We start from the raw sequence: 21,235 nt of genomic DNA on the forward strand, positions 1-21,235 counted from the left end.
AGAAGAAGAAAAAGAATACAAAAAAATAACAACACAATATAAACAAAACAAACAAACTATGTTGCTGTTTGCTGACCAGAGCCTCAAATCGGCATCGTTTTTTTTTGTAAAACCTAATTTTGTAAACGTTCAACACGCTCGCAATGGACAGTTCGTTATAAAATATTTTTTCTCGAAACAAAACAAGTTATAAAGAAAGCAAAGTTACTTAAAAAGTAATAGATCGTAAAATTTTATACAGCAAAACTGTGTTTCCAAATTGGTTCTACAATAACTTTGCATTTTTACTCCGAAGATTTTTTTTTTCCTTTAGGAATAAGAGTTCAAAGACTTTTTTATATGAATATTATAAATAAAGGAAGCTGAAATCCCAGAAACAATGATATCGGAAAGTTCAGCATTGCGAGTCTGTAAAATCAGACATCTCACTTCGATCTTCATTCTCCCTTCACCTTTTACTTCACGTATGTCATCTCATACATTATTTGACAAAATCTCGAAATTGCGGAAATTACAGGATGCCAATTTCAAAACTCACTCCGGATTCAGAATCGAGTTTTGACAATTAGCTTTATAGAATCGCAATGCAGCTTAATCCATATCAAATTGAACAAAAAGTAACCCATGAAAAGTTGATGAATTTGGTTGATAGCAAGCTGAAGTTTGGGTTAACATATCGGCAACTTTTTATCCCGGAATTTCCACGGGAAATCCTTTTAAGGCGAAGCTGAGCTGACGGGAATGCATAAAGTGACTAGTTTTTTGTTAGTTCTTTCATACAATTTTTTGCATAAGTACCTTACTAGTTTTCCTGTACGTCCTGGTTGAAAATGCTTTCAAAGACATTAAGTGCTCCGTTTTTACATTTATATCCTATAGGTATGTGTGCAATAAAGAGTTAAATATACAGGGTGTTGCAAAAAAGGTATACTAAAAAAGGTATATTTAAAACATTTACTTAAAACTTATTACGATACTTAAAACTTATTATGATTGAGAGTGGTGCCTTCCTTGCACTGCTCACTTGACACAGTCAATATATTGTTTATTTTGTTAATTTTTAAATAACAGCTTAATTAAAATGTCACCGTTTACCCACAGTCAAACCAAAAATATTGGTTTTGTGGGAATTCTTCTGTACCCTATGTATCACTGCAATGTTTATAAATAAATAAATAATAATAATAATAAGCTAGAAGGACTTTTTATTTTCGTGAATTTTCAAAACTCGTAGAACAAAAGTTGTTCAGAATGATCCCCTGAGTCACCCCCATAGCTTAGCTTCCCTTATTGCAAAAATATACCTACATAATAAATATTACTATACGAGTTAACACATGTGAACCCGTATCAACTGCAGCGCTGACAAAAGCCGACAGCATCTGATCAATCAGCCCGGAGAGAGCCGACGAGACAAATCGAATTATGAAGGTCCAGGATATATATTAGAGCTACACGATAGGTAGGTTAGTTGTGGAATGGATAGAGGAAAGAAAAATAAAGTGTTTATTAAATTATTAAATTACATTAATATCGATATTCACCTTTGATCGTTATAATGATGTAAGTTTTTTCGTAAAATAATTTTTTACTCAACTATGTACCGACCGTATAGAGTTGTTTGGACATATTCCTACAGGTGTTGTTAAAGTGGTATACTATGCTGAAAAGAGGGTCATTATCAATGCCTAAATTGTCTATCAGCCCGTTACACACTATGACTACTGTTCATTTAAAGACACACACATGTCAAAAAAAGTTACATAAATATATAGTGCCACAAACTTACCTGTTCCGGTGAGTGCTCACGTAAATGTCTAATATTTCTTGATTCTATAAGATTTTGAGTTAGCCTGTAGTGGTAATTCACCCTTGCGGTTTTAATGAACCCAACTAATCTATATGAATGTATAATTCATTGGTAAGTTATGAAATATGGATCAATTTAGTTCGCTCTCACCGGAACAGATAAGTTTGTCGCACTATACATATGTTTACTGACAAGAAGTGAAAAATTATATTTCAGTGGCATTTTTCGGATAGTGGGCTAAGAAAGCAACTTAGTCATTTTCTAACTTTCACAAGTAAACCTTGTTTACAAAAGCGAAACGCGAAATAATTAACACGTAAATTTAACGGCTTCTAAAGTTTGATCGATAGTGAGCTGTAACTTGGACCTAAACTAACCTATCAAATAAATTGACGCTATCAAATTCGGGGTCGAAGGTTTAGATAGCTGCGGTACTACCGTTCCTAGCTATATAGAAAAGGATTCAAATAAATACACTGCCGGGCAATAAATAAGTTCCACTAACATAATAACGTAAATTTTTTCAAAGATTGAATTTAAAGTTGGAACTAAATATTACCGTTTTTAGTTGGTAATATCTTGATGCTCTGTTAAATTTACTTCAATGTTGCAGAAGGCGTCATTAAGCTAGCTTTATCGGTTTAGGAGTAATTTGGAGATTTTGTGACGAACCTTTACATTACCCGTGAGTTTATTAACAAGGATTATTGCGTTCTCAAGTAAGTATGCTTGTACTGAGTACCTAAGTGCAGTTCAGTTCAAACTATTTGGTAGTTCTGAAATTGGCAGCAAATGCACTTTTGTACCTTGTCAAACAAACTAACCTATGCATTCTTTCAAAGATTGACAGTTGGTTAGTTTGACAAAGCACAAAAGTGTAATCACAGTCAACTAAAGCCAAACTTCGATTGGATAAAAGTTAAAACACATAGGGCCTTACCACAAAAACTTAGACAGTATTTAACAGGTGTTTAGCGCTGCCAACGGCAACGCCTACAAAATCTGTAAAATTTTGTGTTTTTGTGGTAGTACAGTGTTCCCCACTTGAGCTACTCATCACAGGACATTGTGTGTGACACTTGATGACGTCATTGTACATAAGTTGCGGTTATTGTGACGTCACCGCGTTGTAAAAGGCAATTCAGGACATCAAAGATATTTTAATAATAACTAGATGGAGTGTCAGTGCATAAGAAACTTCTCAACAAATAAGACCTCACTTTTTAAATGACCTCTTATTTTCAATTAGCTGACAAATTAGATTATAAGATTTATGCCTAGTCTCCCCATAGTCTGTTAGATTATTAACACCCCTGTTACATTGTCATGTCATCATATATACGTCATCTCCATAATAAATTCTTGACAGATGTGTCAAAAGTCAATAACTAATCCCTTGTTAAGATCTAACAGAGTATGGTGAAACTGGGGCTTACACAATGATACAATGATTGTGATTAGATTGAACATAAAATGTTTATCTCGGTTTGACAGAAAATTAAATATAGGCAGAATTTAACTATGTTTTTGTATACTGCGACATACCATCTTTTTCTTATATTTTTAATCTAAGACAGAACATCAAAGATAATGGGAAGGATTACACATGAGTACTTTCGGTCTTGGATGTGCACGCAAGATGGCAATAATGGCCGTTCTGTAAACTGTTACTACTACCATAATACCGTTGAAAAGTGCCTTTAGCAATTTACGTCTATACCTAATTATATCTTGATAGATTATAATAGAATACACTGAAAAGCAATGACAAAGTTAGACTTCTGAAATACAGACACCAAATATATATTTATGAATTTTATCAAAATATTTACGTTTTAGTTGGTAATATTCTGATGAGCTTTTAAATGTACCTACTTCAATATTGCAGGCAGACGGCGTCATTAAGCTAGCCTTTTCCGTTTAAGTTACATTTCAATTTTTCAATTGTTACTGGAAGTTTTTCATTGCTCGCGCGTTATACTATAAAACATTAGTTATAAATAAATATTGGATATTAAGAAGTACGTTCATAACTCAACAGTGACGACAATCCATTTAGCGGTTTTTGTATAAAGTGATTTATTTTATTAGAAATCACGTGACTTAAATTTTAATGTGCGCATTTTTGGATGATTCATAGCTTTTGGGTAGCTAGATGATTTATTACTGTGTAAGTAGTACATTTACGGAGAAAGTTATATCCAAAGGGCAATGTTTTTTTTTAATACTTCGTATTGAATAGAGGTAAATATGAAAAAAAATATTGATTTACCTTTCTTGCTTTTCGTTAAAAAAGTTTTGTAGGAATTTTAGTAAAGTAAGTAGTTTAATAATAAAAGTAGCTTATGCATTAATCGAGGGTGTCAGCTTACTGTTAGGTATTTACAATAATTACAAATATAAAGGCAGCTTGTTAGGGGACGACCATTTATTGACAAACGTTGGCATGGCAACCACAATACATGACAATTCCTCCACGCTTAATTAGATATGAATATAAAAAGAAACTTAAGTATTTAATTAATTATTTAAAATAAAACAGCTTATCGAAAGACCACGAAACATAGAATTATACATTTAACTTAAAATGAAATCAAGTAATATTTACGCAAGTACTAAGAATACCCTAACCGGTTTGGGGGATGCCTGTTCCGTATAGGGAACCTGTTAGGCGATTCAGGGGAAAGATTTTCGTCACTACCAGCAGGCTGTTCCACCGGCGCGGACGCCACCGGCGCGGACGTCGCCCCCGCGTCCCCCGCGCCACCCTGCGGCGCCCCCGCCACGACCGCGGCCGCCCCGGCCGGCCCGGCCTCCTCTACTGGTATTGTGGGGTAGCAAAGCGGGCTTACTACGGCTGACGGTTGGTTTACAAGTGTCGGGTGGTTAACAGGTATCGGTGCACTGTTTGTGGTATGTATTGTTGAATGACGGCGTCTCAATTGATCAATATGTCGGTGTATATAGTTTCCATTCAACAACAATTTTATCACATAATCTGTTCTACCTGTTCTTCGCTCAACTAGGCCTCGCAGCCACTTATTTCCTTTCCCATAATTCCTTGCCCAGACTTCCTCTCCTACACTGAACGACCTAGTCACCCCTCCAGCTGCTCGTTCCTGCTGTCTTTGCCTCACTCCGACTTCTCCTTCCGGTTTCAACCTATCTAAAGTAGTTCTCAAATCTCGGCCTTGTAGAATTTTAGATGGACTATCGCCTGTGGTATTATGCGCCGTGTTTCTGTAAGTCAGTAGAAATCTACAAAGTGCCACTTCTATGTCAACTTTTTGTAAAATGGCTTTTCTTAAGACATTTTTGCAAATTTTTACTGCACTTTCGGCTGCACCATTTGACGCAGGATGGTATGGTGCTGAGAAGATGTGCTCTACATGATTATTTTCCAGGAAAGTTTTCAACTCTACACTGGTGAAAGGTGGCCCGTTGTCTGACACTAATTGCTTAGGGATTCCGAATCGAGCCCAAATTTCGCGTAGCCACTTAATGACCGAAGCTGCTGATGTATTGGTCATGTTGGTAGCTTCTATTCACTTAGATGTAGAGTCTACCAGAATCAGGTATGTTAGGCCATTGATAGGGCCCAAGAAATCGATATGGAGTCTTGTCCAAGGTTTACTTGTGGAGGGCCACGGCTGCGGCGCGTGGTGCGGCGGCGCGCTGGCGGTCTGCGCGCACACGACGCACGCTCTGCACAACTGCTCTATCGCTTCGTCAAGGCCGGGCCACCACACGTACCTGCGAGCTATACTCTTAGTTTTTACAATCCCCATGTGGGATTCATGAAGTTCCATCAAAACTCTATCACGACAAGAATGGGGGACTACTATGCGATGACCCCACATGACACAATCTAGCTCCGAATACAGTTCATTTCGCCTATTAAAAAATGGTTTTAACTCCCGAATTTCCACCTCATTCGGCCAACCAACTCGAATGTAGTTCAAAACTTGAGATAGTATTTGATCCCCTTTTGTTTCCCTTCTTAGTACGTTATTGTCCAACAGTAAAGCTTCGGACGCAAAGTGTAGGTAAGTGAACTCCGGCTCGTCGCGCTCATGCGCAGAGTTCCGAGCATTATCGTGGTGAGCCATAATTAATCGCGATATTGCATCGGCCATGTTTTTATCGCTTCTAACATACTCGATTGAGAAGGTATAGGCGGATAGAATCAACGCCCACCGCTGCAACCTACTGGCCGTCATACTGGGTACGCCTGTAGGTACTTGCTCGAAACATGCTAACTAACGGCTTGTGATCCGTGCGCAGTGTGAATTCTCGCCCATACAAATATTGGTGAAACTTCTTCACTGCAAAAATGATGGCTAGGGCTTCCTTATGTATCTGACTATAGTTGCACTCTGATGACGTCAGCGAGCGTGAGGCGTACGCGATGACGCGCTCCTCCCCGCCGGCGCCACGCTGCGCCAGCACGGCGCCCAGCCCGTACGAGCTGGCGTCGCAGGTCAGCAGCAGCGGCCGCGCCGCGTCGTAGTGCGCCAGCACCGGCGTACGACTCAGTATCTTCTTCACCATTTCAAACGCATTCATCTGTTGCGTACCCCATTGCCAAACTGCATCTTTTTTAAGTAATCTATGCATCGGCGCTAAAATGGTACTAAGCCCGTTTACAAATTTGCCGTAAAAGTTCACCATACCCAAAAAAGATCTCAAGTCCGACACATTTTTAGGGTGCTGCATCTCTAAAATGGCCTTCACTTTTTCAGGGTCAGCACTTATGCCATTCTTATCGATAATGAACCCTAAATATTTTACCTTATCGGCAAAAAACTCACATTTTTTAATTTTAATTTTTAGTCCATGCTCTTTAAGTCTACCCAGGACTTCGTGTACGGCTTGGAGGTGTTCTTCAAAGGTTGTGCCCGTGCATAATATGTCATCAAAGAAAACGACCACATTCTTTATATCCTTGAGCAAATTTACCATCAATCTTTGAAAAATACCTGGACTAGATGCTAGTCCGTAGACTAGGCGTTTATATTTTAACAACCCACGATGTGTGTTTATCACAGTTAGCATTTGTGAGTCATCATCCAGCAATATTTGGTTATATGCCTGGGAAAGATCTAGCTTGGTGAAATAAACACTGCCATTCAACCTACTGAATATATCATCAATTTTTGGCACCGGATATTTGTCAACTAACAAGACTTTGTTCAGCGATACCTTATAATCCGCACAAATTCGTAAACCTCCGTCAGCCTTGGGCACCACCACCAGAGGAGAGGCCCAATCCGAGCAGTCGACCGGCTCGACCACGCCGGCCTCCAGCATGGCGTCCAGCTCGCGGTCCACGCGCTCGCGCAGCGCGTACGGCAGCGGCCGCGCGCGGTGGAACAGCGGCGCCGCGCCCTCGCGCACGTGCAGCCGCGCCGCCCCTCCCGTGAATCGCCCCAGCGTCCCGTCAAACAGCTCCTTATACCTGGAACGAATATCCGCGACCAGTTTAATTGCTTAATGTTGCGCTGTTTTTGAGAACTCAATCAATTCATCTAAAAATCTGCGATGTCGGAACTTAAACTAAAATGGGGATGCTGTAATCAAGGAAAGGAAGAGGATAAATTTATTAAATGTAGTCGTTGTAATAACATATTTCATCCCGAGTGCCTGATTGAAACTTCCATTGATAAGTACGACGTGTGGATTTGCTCGCTGTGTATGAGTCTAAAACCGAAGGGAGGCAAGAGGGACGATACCCCGGTGCACCCTGCGACTCCGTCTGAGCAAGATAAAGGTGTAACCAAGAGATCTAAAAAGAGGTTCGCGCCTTCTTCGTCACCGGAATCGGCCTCGCAGCAATCTCCGCTGAGTCACGAGGATGTGAGAGAAATAATTAAATCAGAAATACACAGCTTAGTGCCAGAGCTTACTAAATCACTGTCGGGAATATTTAATAGCGAACTACGCTCAATTAAGGAAGATATACAGTGCTTTAAAGAGTCTATGAACTTTCTAAATAACCAATATGAGGACTTTCTGAAGGATCAAAAATTAAATACTGTACATATCGAACAGCTCAAAAGCCAGAACCAAGAGTTAACTTCTACAGTACAGGATCTCAGCTACCGCTTAAACGACTTAGAACAAAGAGCCCGTGATAAGAATGTTGAAATATAGTGTGTTCCGGAAAGTCGCAGCGAAAACTTGATAAATACACTGTGCAAAATCTGTGAGGTGGTCGAGTGCCCTATTACAGAGGAGCAGATCACACGATGCACGAGAATAGTTAAACTTGACCGCTCCAGTGCTCGTCCGAGGTCCATTGTGGCCGAATTTGCGTCAAACAAGCACAGAGACCGCTTCCTAGCGGCCGTCATTAAGTTCAACAGATCCCATCCCGATGGAAAGCTGAATACCTCACACATTGATGTCAAGGGACCGAAGAAACCTATATATGTTGTTGAACATCTATCGCCAGCTAATAAACACCTGCATGCAGCCGCCCGTGCCAAAGCCAAGGAACTGAACTACAAATACGTATGGGTGAAAAATGGCCGGATTTTTATGCGTAAAACAGATCATTCGGAGTACAAGTATATACAAAATGATCTGTCCTTGGGCAAACTCGAATAAATCTGTTCCTAGTTAAGTGCATGTCATTAGTATTAATTAATTATAAGTATTTTCCTAAATTTAAACATTTATTATCAGAATAGTCGTGGTCTTAAAACAAAAACTCACGATTTTTTTACTAATATGTCCTCATGTAACTACGATATCATTGTTATAACTGAATCTTGGCTGAATAGTACTATATTAGACAGTGAACTCTTTGATAGCAGATACATAGTTTATAGGAAAGATAGAGAGAATACCAGTTTAAGACACAAAAAGGATGGGGGAGGAGTAATTGTAGCTATTTCAAAACGGATTAAATCTAAACGAATAACGAACTGGGAGGGTGAACGCGAGGACGTATGGCTAGTCATAGACGTATCGGTAACTGGTATTTCTCATCAGCTTTATTTTTGTGCAACTTACTTGATGCCACCTCTTAATAAGTTTATGTTAAAAGACTTTCTAGATAATTGTAATACAGTACTGGATAATTGTAATTCACATATTTTCATCATAGGTGATTTCAATCTAAGCTCAATCAAATGGGCTTCTGATGGTAATAAATCAAAGAATTACTATGCGACACCGCTTGAAGAACATTTGATTGATTTTGCTAGCGTTCATAACCTACACCAGTATAACTTAGTATTAAATAAAGATAATAAAATATTAGACTTGGTTTTAAGTAATATTCCTACTTGTAATGTGACAGAAGCAAACTGCGCGTTTAGTAAAATTGACCCATTCCATCCACCTTTAGAGATTGATGTGCAGATTGTTGAACAAGATAAACTTAAATCAAACAAGGATGGTAAAAAGTACAACTATTACAAAGCAGATTATGCCTCCATTAAAAAGGTACTTGATAATATTGTGTGGGGTGAGTTATTCTCTGACTGCCACGGCGTCGATGAAATGGTGGCGATCTTTAATCAGAAGTTGCAGACAACAATTGAGAAATTTGTTCCTTTAACAAAAATAAAAAACAATAAAACTCCTCCGTGGTTTAGTAGTGATTTGATTCAACTATTACGTGAAAAAAATAAATTACGGAATAGATTCAAAAAATATAAAAATCCTTTGGATGAAATCTCTTTAAAAATTATTAGCAAACGTTGTCAAAAATTAGCTATTTCTTGCTATAATTCCTATATGACACGAATTGAGGATAGTCTCACAGTTGATCTTAAATCGTTCTGGTCATTTCTTAAGGCTAAGCGGAAAGGTATTAGTTCTTATCCTGCAACAATTTCGAATGCCGTAACCTCCACCTCGGATGGAAAAGAGATGTGTGAAATGTTTGCACAGTATTTCAGCTCCGTTTATAATCATGAACAACCCAATCTGAATTTAAATGTGGTAAAAAAATTTAATTGGTCGGGTGAGTCGTTTTCATCAATCAAAATTAGTAAAGATGATATATTATCTAAACTTAAATCTATTAATGTCGCAAAAGGTGCCGGATCTGACGGTATTGCATCTGTATTTGTGGTAAGTCTTGCTGGAAGTATTGTTGATCCCCTGCACATCATCTTCAATGAGTCGTTAAGAACTGGAATCTTTCCCGCTTGCTGGAAGGTTGCTATCGTTGTGCCTATACCGAAAGGTGGTGACGACAATTTAGTTAGCGAGTATAGACCTATCTCAATTCTTCCTGTTTTCGGCAAAATTTTCGAGTCTTTAATATGTCCTCTTTTGCAGTGTTATTTTAAACAATATATTTCGAATCACCAACACGGCTTTGTTAAACAAAGGTCTACATGCACTAATCTGACAAGTTATGTGGAATATTTGGTTGAATCCGTCGATGCTGGAAATCAGGTGGATGTTGTGTACACTGATTTCAGCAAAGCATTCGATAAAGTGTCACATCAGTTATTACTTCACAAACTCTATAGTTATGGTATCAACGGATCCTTGTTAAATTGGTTTAGCTCTTATCTAAGCGATCGCTATTTCTATGTGGTAGTGAACGGTTATAATTCACAACTGTGGAGTATATCCTCAGGAGTACCGCAGGGATCGCACTTGGGACCTATATTATTTGATTTATTTATAAATGACTTACCCGATCAATTTAAACACTGCCAACCTTTTATGTTTGCAGATGACCTAAAAGTTTCCTACGTTATTAAAACAATCCAGGATACGGCGGTACTTCAAGGAGATATAGATTCACTTGATCGCTGGTGCAGAAACAATAAAATGCATCCCAATCCGAAAAAGTGCATGTTTATTAGATTCACAAGAAACCTAAATCAAGTTGCTTCCTATTATACTATACAGGGCCAGCCACTGACGGAAGTGGAGATAGTTAAGGATCTAGGCATAACGTTGGACAAAAAATTAACCTTCATTCCACATATCGATGAAACTACAAAACGAGCTAATAAAATGCTTGGGTTTGTAATGAGGAATAGCAAAGTATTTCGCAAGCCTAAAACTAAAATCACTCTTTACAACACACTTGTTCGCAGCGTACTGGAGTACTGCAGCGTCGTTTGGCGCCCACATTACGCTGTTCATATGTTGCGATTAGAGCGAGTGCAAAAAAAGTTTCTTGCGCACCTAGCTTACACGTCGGGATTATCAAAAAGGCTAGCAGATTATTCCACCCGACTTTCTCATTTTGGTATTAAGAAGTTAGAGAAACGTTATGATTGGCTGGACATTTCCTTTCTCTTCAAATTGTTTCATAACAAGATAAACTGTCCCCAGCTACTTAGTCGTTTCAATCTCAGGGTGCCATCTAGACTACCTAGGTATCCAATAACTCCATTGTGCCCACCACGGCGAAGAACCGTACTCGGGGCCAACTCTCCAGTCCCCAGACTATGCAAGCTGCTCAATACACACAGTGGGTTGATTGATCTTCACGCAGATTCCTTCTCACAGTTCCGTAAAATTTTGTACGAACAATTATAACACTTAGTCATACCTAGTTGCAAATTGCTGTTGGTTTAGAATATTAATTGCGTTAACACTTTAGAATAAGTACGTAGTTAAGTAAGTAAGTTAATACGTATGTCAGTTTAGAATAAGCCTTAATTTTACATGTAGTGTACACCTATAATTATCAGTGCATTTAGTTTTAAGTCTAGTTTTAAAACAGTGATTGTATAATGTAACTGATGTTGGTGAACCTAATAAATAAATAAATAAATAAGTTTACTTTTATCTCGCATATTAGCCGGCGTCACTGGCGTATGTTGTATCTGTAGTAAAGGTATTTCGATTCTCATTTCCGCCAACCACTGGCGTCCCAAGAGATTAGTCGTACCATGACTGATTATGTACAAGTCCAATTTCTTTCGCAGGCCGTTACTCTCTACGTCAACACAAATGTAGCCTAACGGTTTCGTTCTACTTCCATCGTAAAACCTAATTGAGAGATTACTCGCCTCCATCGGAACGTCCGAGAATAACCGCTCATAAGTTTCTCTACTTACACACGATAGAGCAGAACCCGTATCCACTTCCATTGTTAATTCCCTATTATGAACTCTGAGGTTTACACTCACCGGTTTATATTTCCCTAGAGACATTTGAAAAATCGGCTCTTCCTCCTCTTCGTCTTCGTTTTCTTCATAGCCTCCAAGGCTGTCGACCTCGTCGTCTTGATCCCCGCGCACCCAGTGCGCGTCCGCGCGCCACGCGCCCCGCGAGCCGCGCCGGCCGCTCCCGCCGCGCCGCCCGCCGCGTGTCCCGCGCGCTCTGTCCGCATTCCTCGCTGGTCTATCCAACTCTGCCAGCTCTGCGTCACACACCCGTCTCAGGTGCCCCCGTTTTCTGCACCGGCTGCATGTGTAGTCTTTATAACGGCACTGGTCTCGACGATGATGGCGGTCCCCGCAGGCCGCGCAGCCGCCGCCGCGCGCGCCCGCACCGTGCAGCGCGTGCAGGTCCTCCGCGAGCGCGGCCGCCCCGGCCCCTCGCTGACCCGCCTCCGCTTCCACCGACGCCGCGTCCCTCTCCGCCGCCTCTAGACTCACAGCAATTTTCACAGCCTCATTAAAGCTTGGTTCATTTTCTGCGAATAGCCTCTGACGAATCGTCTCACTGCGGACACCACAAACTAGTTGGTCTCGTAGGTTCTCATCGAGCGCAGTCCCAAATTTGCAGAACCTGGTCTTCTTTTTTAATTCCGCTACGAATTCGTTGATCGATTGGCCCATACCCTGCCGGTGTTGTCGGAAACGATAGCGCTCAGCTACCACTGATGGTGTTGGCATGAGGTGCGCGCGCATCAGCTCTGTGAGCTCCGCATACGTACAAGTTGAGGGCTTCTTCGGGCAGCACAGGTTCGTGAGCAGCTCGTACGCCGCATCTCCGATCGAAGTGATCAGCGTCGGCACTTGCATGCCCTCCTCCACCTTGTTCAGCAAGAAGAACATATCTATTCTTTCGCAGTATGCCTCCCAGTTACCATTCTCCAAACTAAACTCGCCTATCTTTCCCGACATTTTTTTACGGTATTTTAGTGGGATTTATCCGCTTCGTCGCCACTGTTAGGTATTTACAATAATTACAAATATAAAGGCAGCTTGTTAGGGGACGACCATTTATTGACAAACGTTGGCATGGCAACCACAATACATGACACTTACTACATCAGATTTATTAAAAAAATACCAGTAGGTACCTACCTAGTTTATCCGTTGAAGAATTAGAAACATCCATGAAAAGTCAAATACAGGATTGAACAGGATGTTGCAAAAGTGGTATACTAAACCGAAAGAGGTTACTCTGGGGGTCAATCTTACCAACTACCTATTGTTTTACGAATTAGAGTGATACCGGTGTGTGTGAGAACTGACTAAGATAAAAAAAACTTAGATCCTGAAACCCGTTACCAAAATAAAACTAGATGTTACATGACACAATGATATATTTACCTTATGCGGCACCGGCGGTACGGCGACATCGCTTTATTCTTTATTACATTACTTTGCCGAGGAAACTTTTATTTTTTGCTACAAGGAACACCCTCAATTTGGTCTGAACACAAAATGTTGAAGATGTGATCAGAAACGTCTTAATAGTTAATATAATTTTATATAGTATGATAATATAAATAATAATAATATGTGGGGACATTTGGTAAGTACCTATCTACTTATATAAAGCGTAGGTAAGTAACTAGGCTTTATATAAGTAGAACAAGTGTTTAGAATTAAAACTCTCATGTTGGCAGGTTAAGGTAAGAGTAAGCTCAACTAACTGCCCCCAATCGAAAAAATCATAACTTACGTTTGAAAGTGGTTTTCCCAAAACTGCCACGATTCACGCCTTTTTATGGTATTTTCTTTTTTTTAACCTACCTCCCAATACCCAGTGATTAGAATGTAGTTAAGTTAATATTTACAAAAAAAAACGCAAAGATAGGCCGTTTCTGTCAGAAACAAAATAGCTTCTACACAGTTATTCGAGTCACATCTCCTCCATTTTTGTGTTCCAACAATTCACCTTTTTTGGTAAACAAAAATGCAGACTTAGTAAAAGGTGAAAGTTGTTTCGCTCACTACGTGACCGACATCGCGATGGTATTGGCTGAAAGGAAATCCCCCATTGGTCCGTTTTCCCGGGATTAGTGACGATTTTTTTAACCATTGATACAAAATTGTCTTGGAAAAACGGGGCCGGGGGCTTTTCTTTCTGAACTTTTACAGCGTTTTGTTTCTTCATAAACTTGCAAGCAATAAAAAAGTATCACCCAAAAAAAATCCAACATCAAATATAATTAAAAAAATATTCAAATTTATCCTAGTTCTCAAATATTTATCTTCGATATTCACAATGTATGTGAATTCGCCTTTGGATACCTACAAGTTAACGTAACGCGTCCCTATTCCGAGGTAAATCACAACATTTGAAAGTAAGTAAGAAAAATAAGCATTTGTAACCATCAATATTGATGTGAAACATTGTCTTCTGTAAGAGTATACGTTAAATTTTATATTTATTAACACAGATTCATTGATAACACATTTATTATACTTAAAAAAATATAATTTATTACACATGTCGATTTGCCCTAATACCGAGGTAGGATTATGGTTTCTTCCTTATACCGAGGTAGCCTGTTCCATATTCCGAGTTAGTCCTGTCAGTGGCTCCATGAGTGTGGCCATGAACGTAAGGAAATTACAATCGAAGATATCGATATACTTTTTTAACCTTAAAGTATTCTAAATAAATTTAATTATTCTAAATAGTAGTTGAAAATAATGAAAAGAATTAAATACTCTCCATTTGCGTATATTGGTTTTCGTGATAATTTCTATTATTTATGTAACATTTTCATAATTCATTATTGCAACTGGTAACATTGGGTAGAAAAAATATTCATAATGCTTCTATGATGTTCTATGGACTTTTCCAAGCGATTAAAAAAAAATAGAGTAGAGATGGGGTAAATTGAGTTCAATAATCGAATATAATCGATTATTGAACTCGAATGATTTAAAAAAAAATTACTATAGTTTTTATCTAAGTAAGGTCTAAATTTTTTCCACGATATTTTATGTTCTTACTTAAATGTTTAAAAGTTGATGATACGTAATAAAAGTAGATGTGTAAGGGATGAGGAAAAGTATCGAATACTTACAAAAGCACAAATACCTTATCAGTACTAATTTCCGACGAGTACCTTATGTATTTACCATAAACGAATATGATTATAATAAAAGTACCTATCTACCCAGGAATCGATCCAGCATCGATTATTTTTTCATTCAAGCATAGGTCGGAAGCAAGGAACATTGCACTAGGTACATCTCTATGGCGCATGCGCGCTGGACTGGAGGCGCGCCGGCCGCCGGCGCCATGTTCAATTTTCCGCCGAAAAGTTTGCCGCTATTCTTTGAAAGTATTTTTGTTAAGTCTTTACATTACAAAACAAACATCTTTTATTAAATTATTATGTTTGTATTTGCAATATGCAATTGGAAAATCGATAAGGTAAGCTAGATGCGAATTATTTTAGGAAATTACATACGTAAAATGGAAATATTTTTATGTTTTTATCAGTAATTTGGCATCAGTTTAGTTACTAACCTAGGTTTTTGTTCTAGCGTTTTCGTTTCTAAACTCACTAAGTTTTATGAAAATGGGTACCTACTTAGGGCGGATTCGGCCAACGTCGAGTAACTGTTTACTCACGAGTAAAGTACCAGTTACTCGCGAGTAAGCAGATTTTGCATTCTACCAAACCTGAAACCAAGATAAGTAGCTTATCCCAAGAATAAAATGTTATACCGCCAAAATTGACCGTGTAACGAGCTTATCCGAGAGTAATTTTGTAATGGCGGCAGCACATCAGCTGATTAGAAAACCGTCATAATGACATATAAACACATCTGTCAAAACATAAACAAAAGTACGTTAAAAGGCAAAGTCTCAGAATAACAACAGCGAATAAAATATTAAAACATAAACAATTTCATACTTTTATTTTTATTTATTTATTTTATTTATTTATTTTTATTTTGGCTTCATACAGTCATAAGTTATGAAAATACAGGTTTAAATACTTACATACTATTTATAGACTCGGAGAGCCGACAATTTAAAATTAAGCTATATTTTAGTTTACAAATATCCAGAGAACTATCAACTAGTGGACTTATAAGAAAATTTAATTGCTAAGTGAAATAATTACAAATTTGAAATAGCGTGGTTAAGATTGTAGGTAGGTTACTTATACAATATGATGTCTAGTAAGAATAGAATAGAATGGAATATACAAAAACAAGGAAAGTTACTAATACTTACTATAGTTATATTAGTGATTGAGGTGTTTCAAAATCTTACTTTTAAATACATCTATAGTGTCATTAAATGGGTCAATGTTGGAGGCTGATAATTCAGAGTTATATAAGTGTAGTGTGCGATACATATAGCTATTACGAGTATAATTTTTATTGTAATTAGGAAGTATAAATAACTTATTTCTATTACGAAGAGGACGTAAAGAACGCAAGAGGCCATGGGATCTCACAGTAAAAGGGATTCTACATAATAAGGATGGACAAATAATTTTACCGTTTAAGATTTTATATAAGAACGTGAGGTCCATTAACTTCCGTCGCAGGCTTAGAGGGGTGAGATTAAAATGTTTTAGTCTTGAATCATAAGATGTACCTACAGGGGTAATGAAATTTGAATGATAGGCTTTTAAGGAACTTCTCTTGAACCTGCTCTATACGTTTGATGTGTATGTGATAACAGGGGGACCATACAACTGAAGCAAATTCTAAAATAGATCTTATGAATGAGTAATATAATATTTTAATAGTATTTATACTTTGAAAAGGCTTTGAAACTCTATTTATGAAACCTAAATTTCTAAATGCTCTATTAACTATACTGTCTATATGTGAATTATATGTCAAGTTGCTATCCATCAGTATCCCTAAGTCACGAATAGTATTAACTCTAGGTAGCTCGCTATAATGTAGTGTGTAAGGAAAAACTAGTGGCTTAATTTTACGAGTATAAGTTATGACGGAGCACTTGCTAGCGTTAAGAAAGAGTTGGTTCACCTTACAGTATTCAGTCAGAGCACATAAATCTTGCTGTAATAGCAAACATGCTTGCACGTCAGTGATGATCCTGAAGATCTTCGTGTCATCTGCATACAGTAAATGTTCAGCGTGCTTAAGGACTCCTCCGATGTCATTGATATAAAGTGTAAAAAGTAACGGTCCCAAGTGGGATCCCTGAGGAATTCCTGAGGAGATATCAAGAAAATTTGACTTAAAACCCTTTAGTACTACCGCCTGACTACGATTCCGAATATAAGATTCGATCCATCGCAACAGAGATCCATGTACTCCGAGCTTTAACAACTTTTGTAACAGTGTATCATGGTTGATTTTGTCAAATGCTTTGGAAAAATCTGTGTAAATAACATCCACCTGTAAATTTCTGTTCATAGCATTAAGCAAGTATTCACTGAAACTAACCATATTAGTCTCAACACTACGTGATTTGATAAAGCCATGTTGTTCCTCAGCTATAATGTTTTTGACAAAGTATGCTAATTGATTGGTTACAATTTTTTCAAATATTTTTCCGAAAATACCTACTTAACTTAGAAATGGGTCTATATTCAGTTAAGATGTCTACTTTGTTATTTTTAGGTATTGGTGTAATAATGGCCTTTTTCCAAATGGCTGGGAAGACTCCGGATGTGAGAGCAAAACGATAGATATATATTAACGGTGTAACCAACTCTTTAGCACACCTTGAGATTAAGATTGGGTGAATGCCATCTGATCCAGGTCCCTTATTAACATTTATTCGGGTGAATTCGTTAAATATGGTATTTTCGTCTATATTTATGAAACTTAAATCTATGCTGGATAAGTCTTGGTTTTCTTGGCTACTATGAGTGTTGCTCGTAGAATGAGGTGTATTACTCGTATCAGATTCGAAGACGGATTGAAAGTAATTATTGAAGGCATTACATATGTCCTCGCCACCCGAAATAATACGACCTTGATAGTATAATTTATCTGGAGTTTTATTAGCACATTTTTTTGACTTTACGAATGTCCAAAAATGCTTAGGATCTTCTGTAATGTATTCCTCAGTTTTCTTAATATAGTACCTAAAGCATTCTTGTTCCATTTTCTGTAGTCTAGATCGTAGCAATGAAAAAGTATTATAATCTGACAAATTGCCATAAACCTTCCACTTCTTGTGGAATTTGCGTTTTTCATTTCTGAGTTTTATTAGTGGCTTAGTGTACCACGGTGGAGATTTATCAGTACAATGATAGTAAGTCGTTGGAACAAATTTATCTATTAAGTTATTAATAAAATTATAGAAGTAATCAGTCATTTGGTTGACATCGGTTAGGGTACTGAATATCACTTTCCAATCTACTGCCAATAATTCAGAGCGTATTGAATCGAAATCCGCCTTAAAAAATAACTTACGTGGGGTTTTATTTTGGCTAAGTATTGGAATTTGATTAACTGATAGGCTAATATCTAACGACTTGTGATGCACATCCTCAGGGGTAAGTGGGCTCTCACAGGCATTAACATCACATTCCCTACTATAAAAAACTAAATCTAACAGGCGATTGTTAATATTGAACAGCGAGTTATGCTGAGAAAGTGCATTATAATTTAAAAAGTTACTTGTTAAACATGCTAAATTATCATTGGAAGGTTGAATTTGCATACTATTGCTAATACTGTCGTATTCCCAAGTTGCATAGGTGACATTAAAGTCACCCATAATTAAGAATAACTCATTAGTGTGGGAAGTTATCAGGTTACTAGCCCTATCATAAAAGGAAGACAATAAGTATTCGTGTTCATTATTGTGAGGAATATATGTACATGCTATGTGTAAGTGTAAGTTGGAGTTACTTACCTTCGAAACAATAGGTATACTGACCCATAACTCATCAGCCGGCGCTGGCGCACACCAATCCCGCCGGATTGCAGGGCACAGCTCACGGCGCACCGCCACTATCACGCCGCCGCCTCGCTTTAGACCAGTTACGGACACCATTGCGATCACTACGGAATACTACAAAGCGATCATCGAAATACTCACTACTGTAAAAACCTTCATTCAACCATGATTCAGTTATGCAAATTACATCGTAAGAACAATTAGAAACGGATGAGAAAAAGTTGTGAGATTTTGTCCTAAGACCTCTTACGTTCTGATAATAAATCAATAGGTTACATTTTGTACTCAACATTAGAACAGAGATAAAAAAAGAACCTATAGTTAGTTAACACAGAGATGCACACACTAAAGTTTAAGTAAGCAAGTTTATTTTTAATTAAGTACACTTGTAAATAGAAAAGTAGTTTTTGTATTGACCCCATTTTGTTTAAGTTATGGATACGGGTAGTAGCAATATTGAGATACACAACTATTAATTGTAATTTGTTTACACGGTACAATACATTTATACAACATGACCTTGATTGTCTTGACGATTGCAAATTAATTTGTACAATGTTACTTATCAAAGTGAACAAAAAGTGAGGCTTATGAATATGGTAACAAAGGTGAATATTGCAGTACATAATTATACTCACTAGTTTTAGCAGTCGAACATGATTTATAGATATATTACCCGTGATTATGATAATATAATAATGGTGACAGACAGAGTGAATAGAGATTAAGAGTCAAACTATTTTAACTAAATCTTCTTCAGATAGTATAGGGAAAGGCTTCGAGATGTCGGTTTTACGTAAGAAAATTTTGCAATCGCGGGTGTAGATGTACTTGTAACCAAGTTCTTTACCTAGGCGTCTCGCACGGCCATGCAGCACCTTGTTGTGGGGGGCCAGGTGCTCGTTCACGAAGATAGGCTTGGCGGCTCCGTCAATGCCGGCATCAGCAGTGGTCAAGCCTCGGCGCACACGGACGGCAGCTAACATATCGCTTTTCCTCTGGCGTTGAGAGAATCTGACTATTATATTTGGGGGAGGTGTGTGGGGTGTAGGTGTGCTCGTACCTTTGTTTGAGTTATTAGCTGGTGCATACCTACGAACCCGGTGAATATAATCAACATCTGTTTCTCTCAGCGTATACCCAACCTTGACTGCTATGTTTTGTAGAATGGTCTGAAGATTTTCTCCGCTCAGCTGAGGTATCCCAGAGATTTCAAGGTTGTTCATACGTGACTGTTGGTCCTTGAGGCGCAACTGTTGAGTAAGCTCTCCGATAGTTGCGGTGGTGGTCGTCAGTTTAGCTTCGATGGAATCAACCCTGGCGTTGGTGACGTCTTCGCGTTGTTTTATGTCGATCAACTCAGCCGCGAGTTTACGATGGTCCTCGAGTAGCAGTTTGTTGGTGGCCTGTATATCCTCTAGGCGACTTTTAATAGAGGTAAAATCCACGGCGATTTTTTCGAAGTCATCAAATCTTGAGCTTTGTTGACGTAGCAGTGTAGTTATGGACTTCAGTTCTGATTTGAAGTCCATTTGGTCCTCGCGCTCCATACTTTCCTCAAGCCGCACTCGCTTATTGACGCGGACAGTAGTGCTTCCAGCAGGTTCAGTGAGCGTCGATAAGTCTGGACTCGAAGATGTTTTTGTAAGTATTCAAACTAAGTTGGCATGTCATTTCTATTGCATGCTTTGAAACGCAGCTATTTTTATTTTAGTTGCATTACAGTTTCGTTCCTCGTTCATTCAATTTAATCATGGTATAACTTGGTAGAATGCAAATGTACTTATCCTAGATATTTACTCGCGTATAATTTTAATTCCGGTATAGTTATTCTCGTGTAACGTGATGTTTGGACGAATCCACCCTTATAAGGATAAGCTTAATTCTGTCAACTATCCATACAATTTACCTACTTACTTTATTTTTCAGTGACAACAACAAGAAAATGAAAAAATCAACCAGACCCCTAAACCAAACATGAAATGCAGTATACAGGACATTTATTTATCTGGGAATTCTGGGATAAAAATATTACAACGGCCATCAGACCACGAAGTAGAAGGATAATGGAAATAAAATTAGGCAATTGTGTATATAAGTGTTATAAAAACTCAACCGTCGTGTGTGTTATTTTATTCACCCAAATAAAGTTTTACGTCTACAAATTTCTTTCTTTCTTCTTTTAAAAAGAGTAATAAGTAGTAGGTATCTAGTAGTAGTTACGTAAAGTCAGGCATATCTATCCAGACCCCTTTTAAATTTAGGAAGAAAGTCGATAATTCAACTTGATTTTATAGTTTGATGACGGCATCGGATGACACTGCGAAGGTGTGATGTAGAGTCATATTTCGATTTCCGAGGTACTTACCTACCTATGTAAAATGTCATACTCCATAT

General features: G+C 38.2%; 1 protein-coding gene across 1 annotated transcript; it reads right to left on the reverse strand.

Annotated features, from left to right (window-relative positions):
- Window positions 1–19,569: 19,569 nt before the first annotated feature.
- LOC125490837 lies at window positions 19,570–20,388 on the reverse strand. The gene is made up of 2 exons (XM_048631192.1): window positions 19,939–20,388; window positions 19,570–19,836 (listed from the first exon to the last, which is right to left on the reverse strand). The coding sequence occupies exons 1-2, from the start codon at window positions 20,386–20,388 to the stop codon at window positions 19,570–19,572; spliced, it is 717 nt and encodes a 238-aa protein (XP_048487149.1).
- Between the last annotated feature and the right edge of the window lie 847 nt (window positions 20,389–21,235).

This window comes from Plutella xylostella, chromosome 28, assembly GCF_932276165.1.
Source record: "Plutella xylostella chromosome 28, ilPluXylo3.1, whole genome shotgun sequence".
Classification (NCBI taxonomy): domain Eukaryota; kingdom Metazoa; phylum Arthropoda; class Insecta; order Lepidoptera; family Plutellidae; genus Plutella; species Plutella xylostella.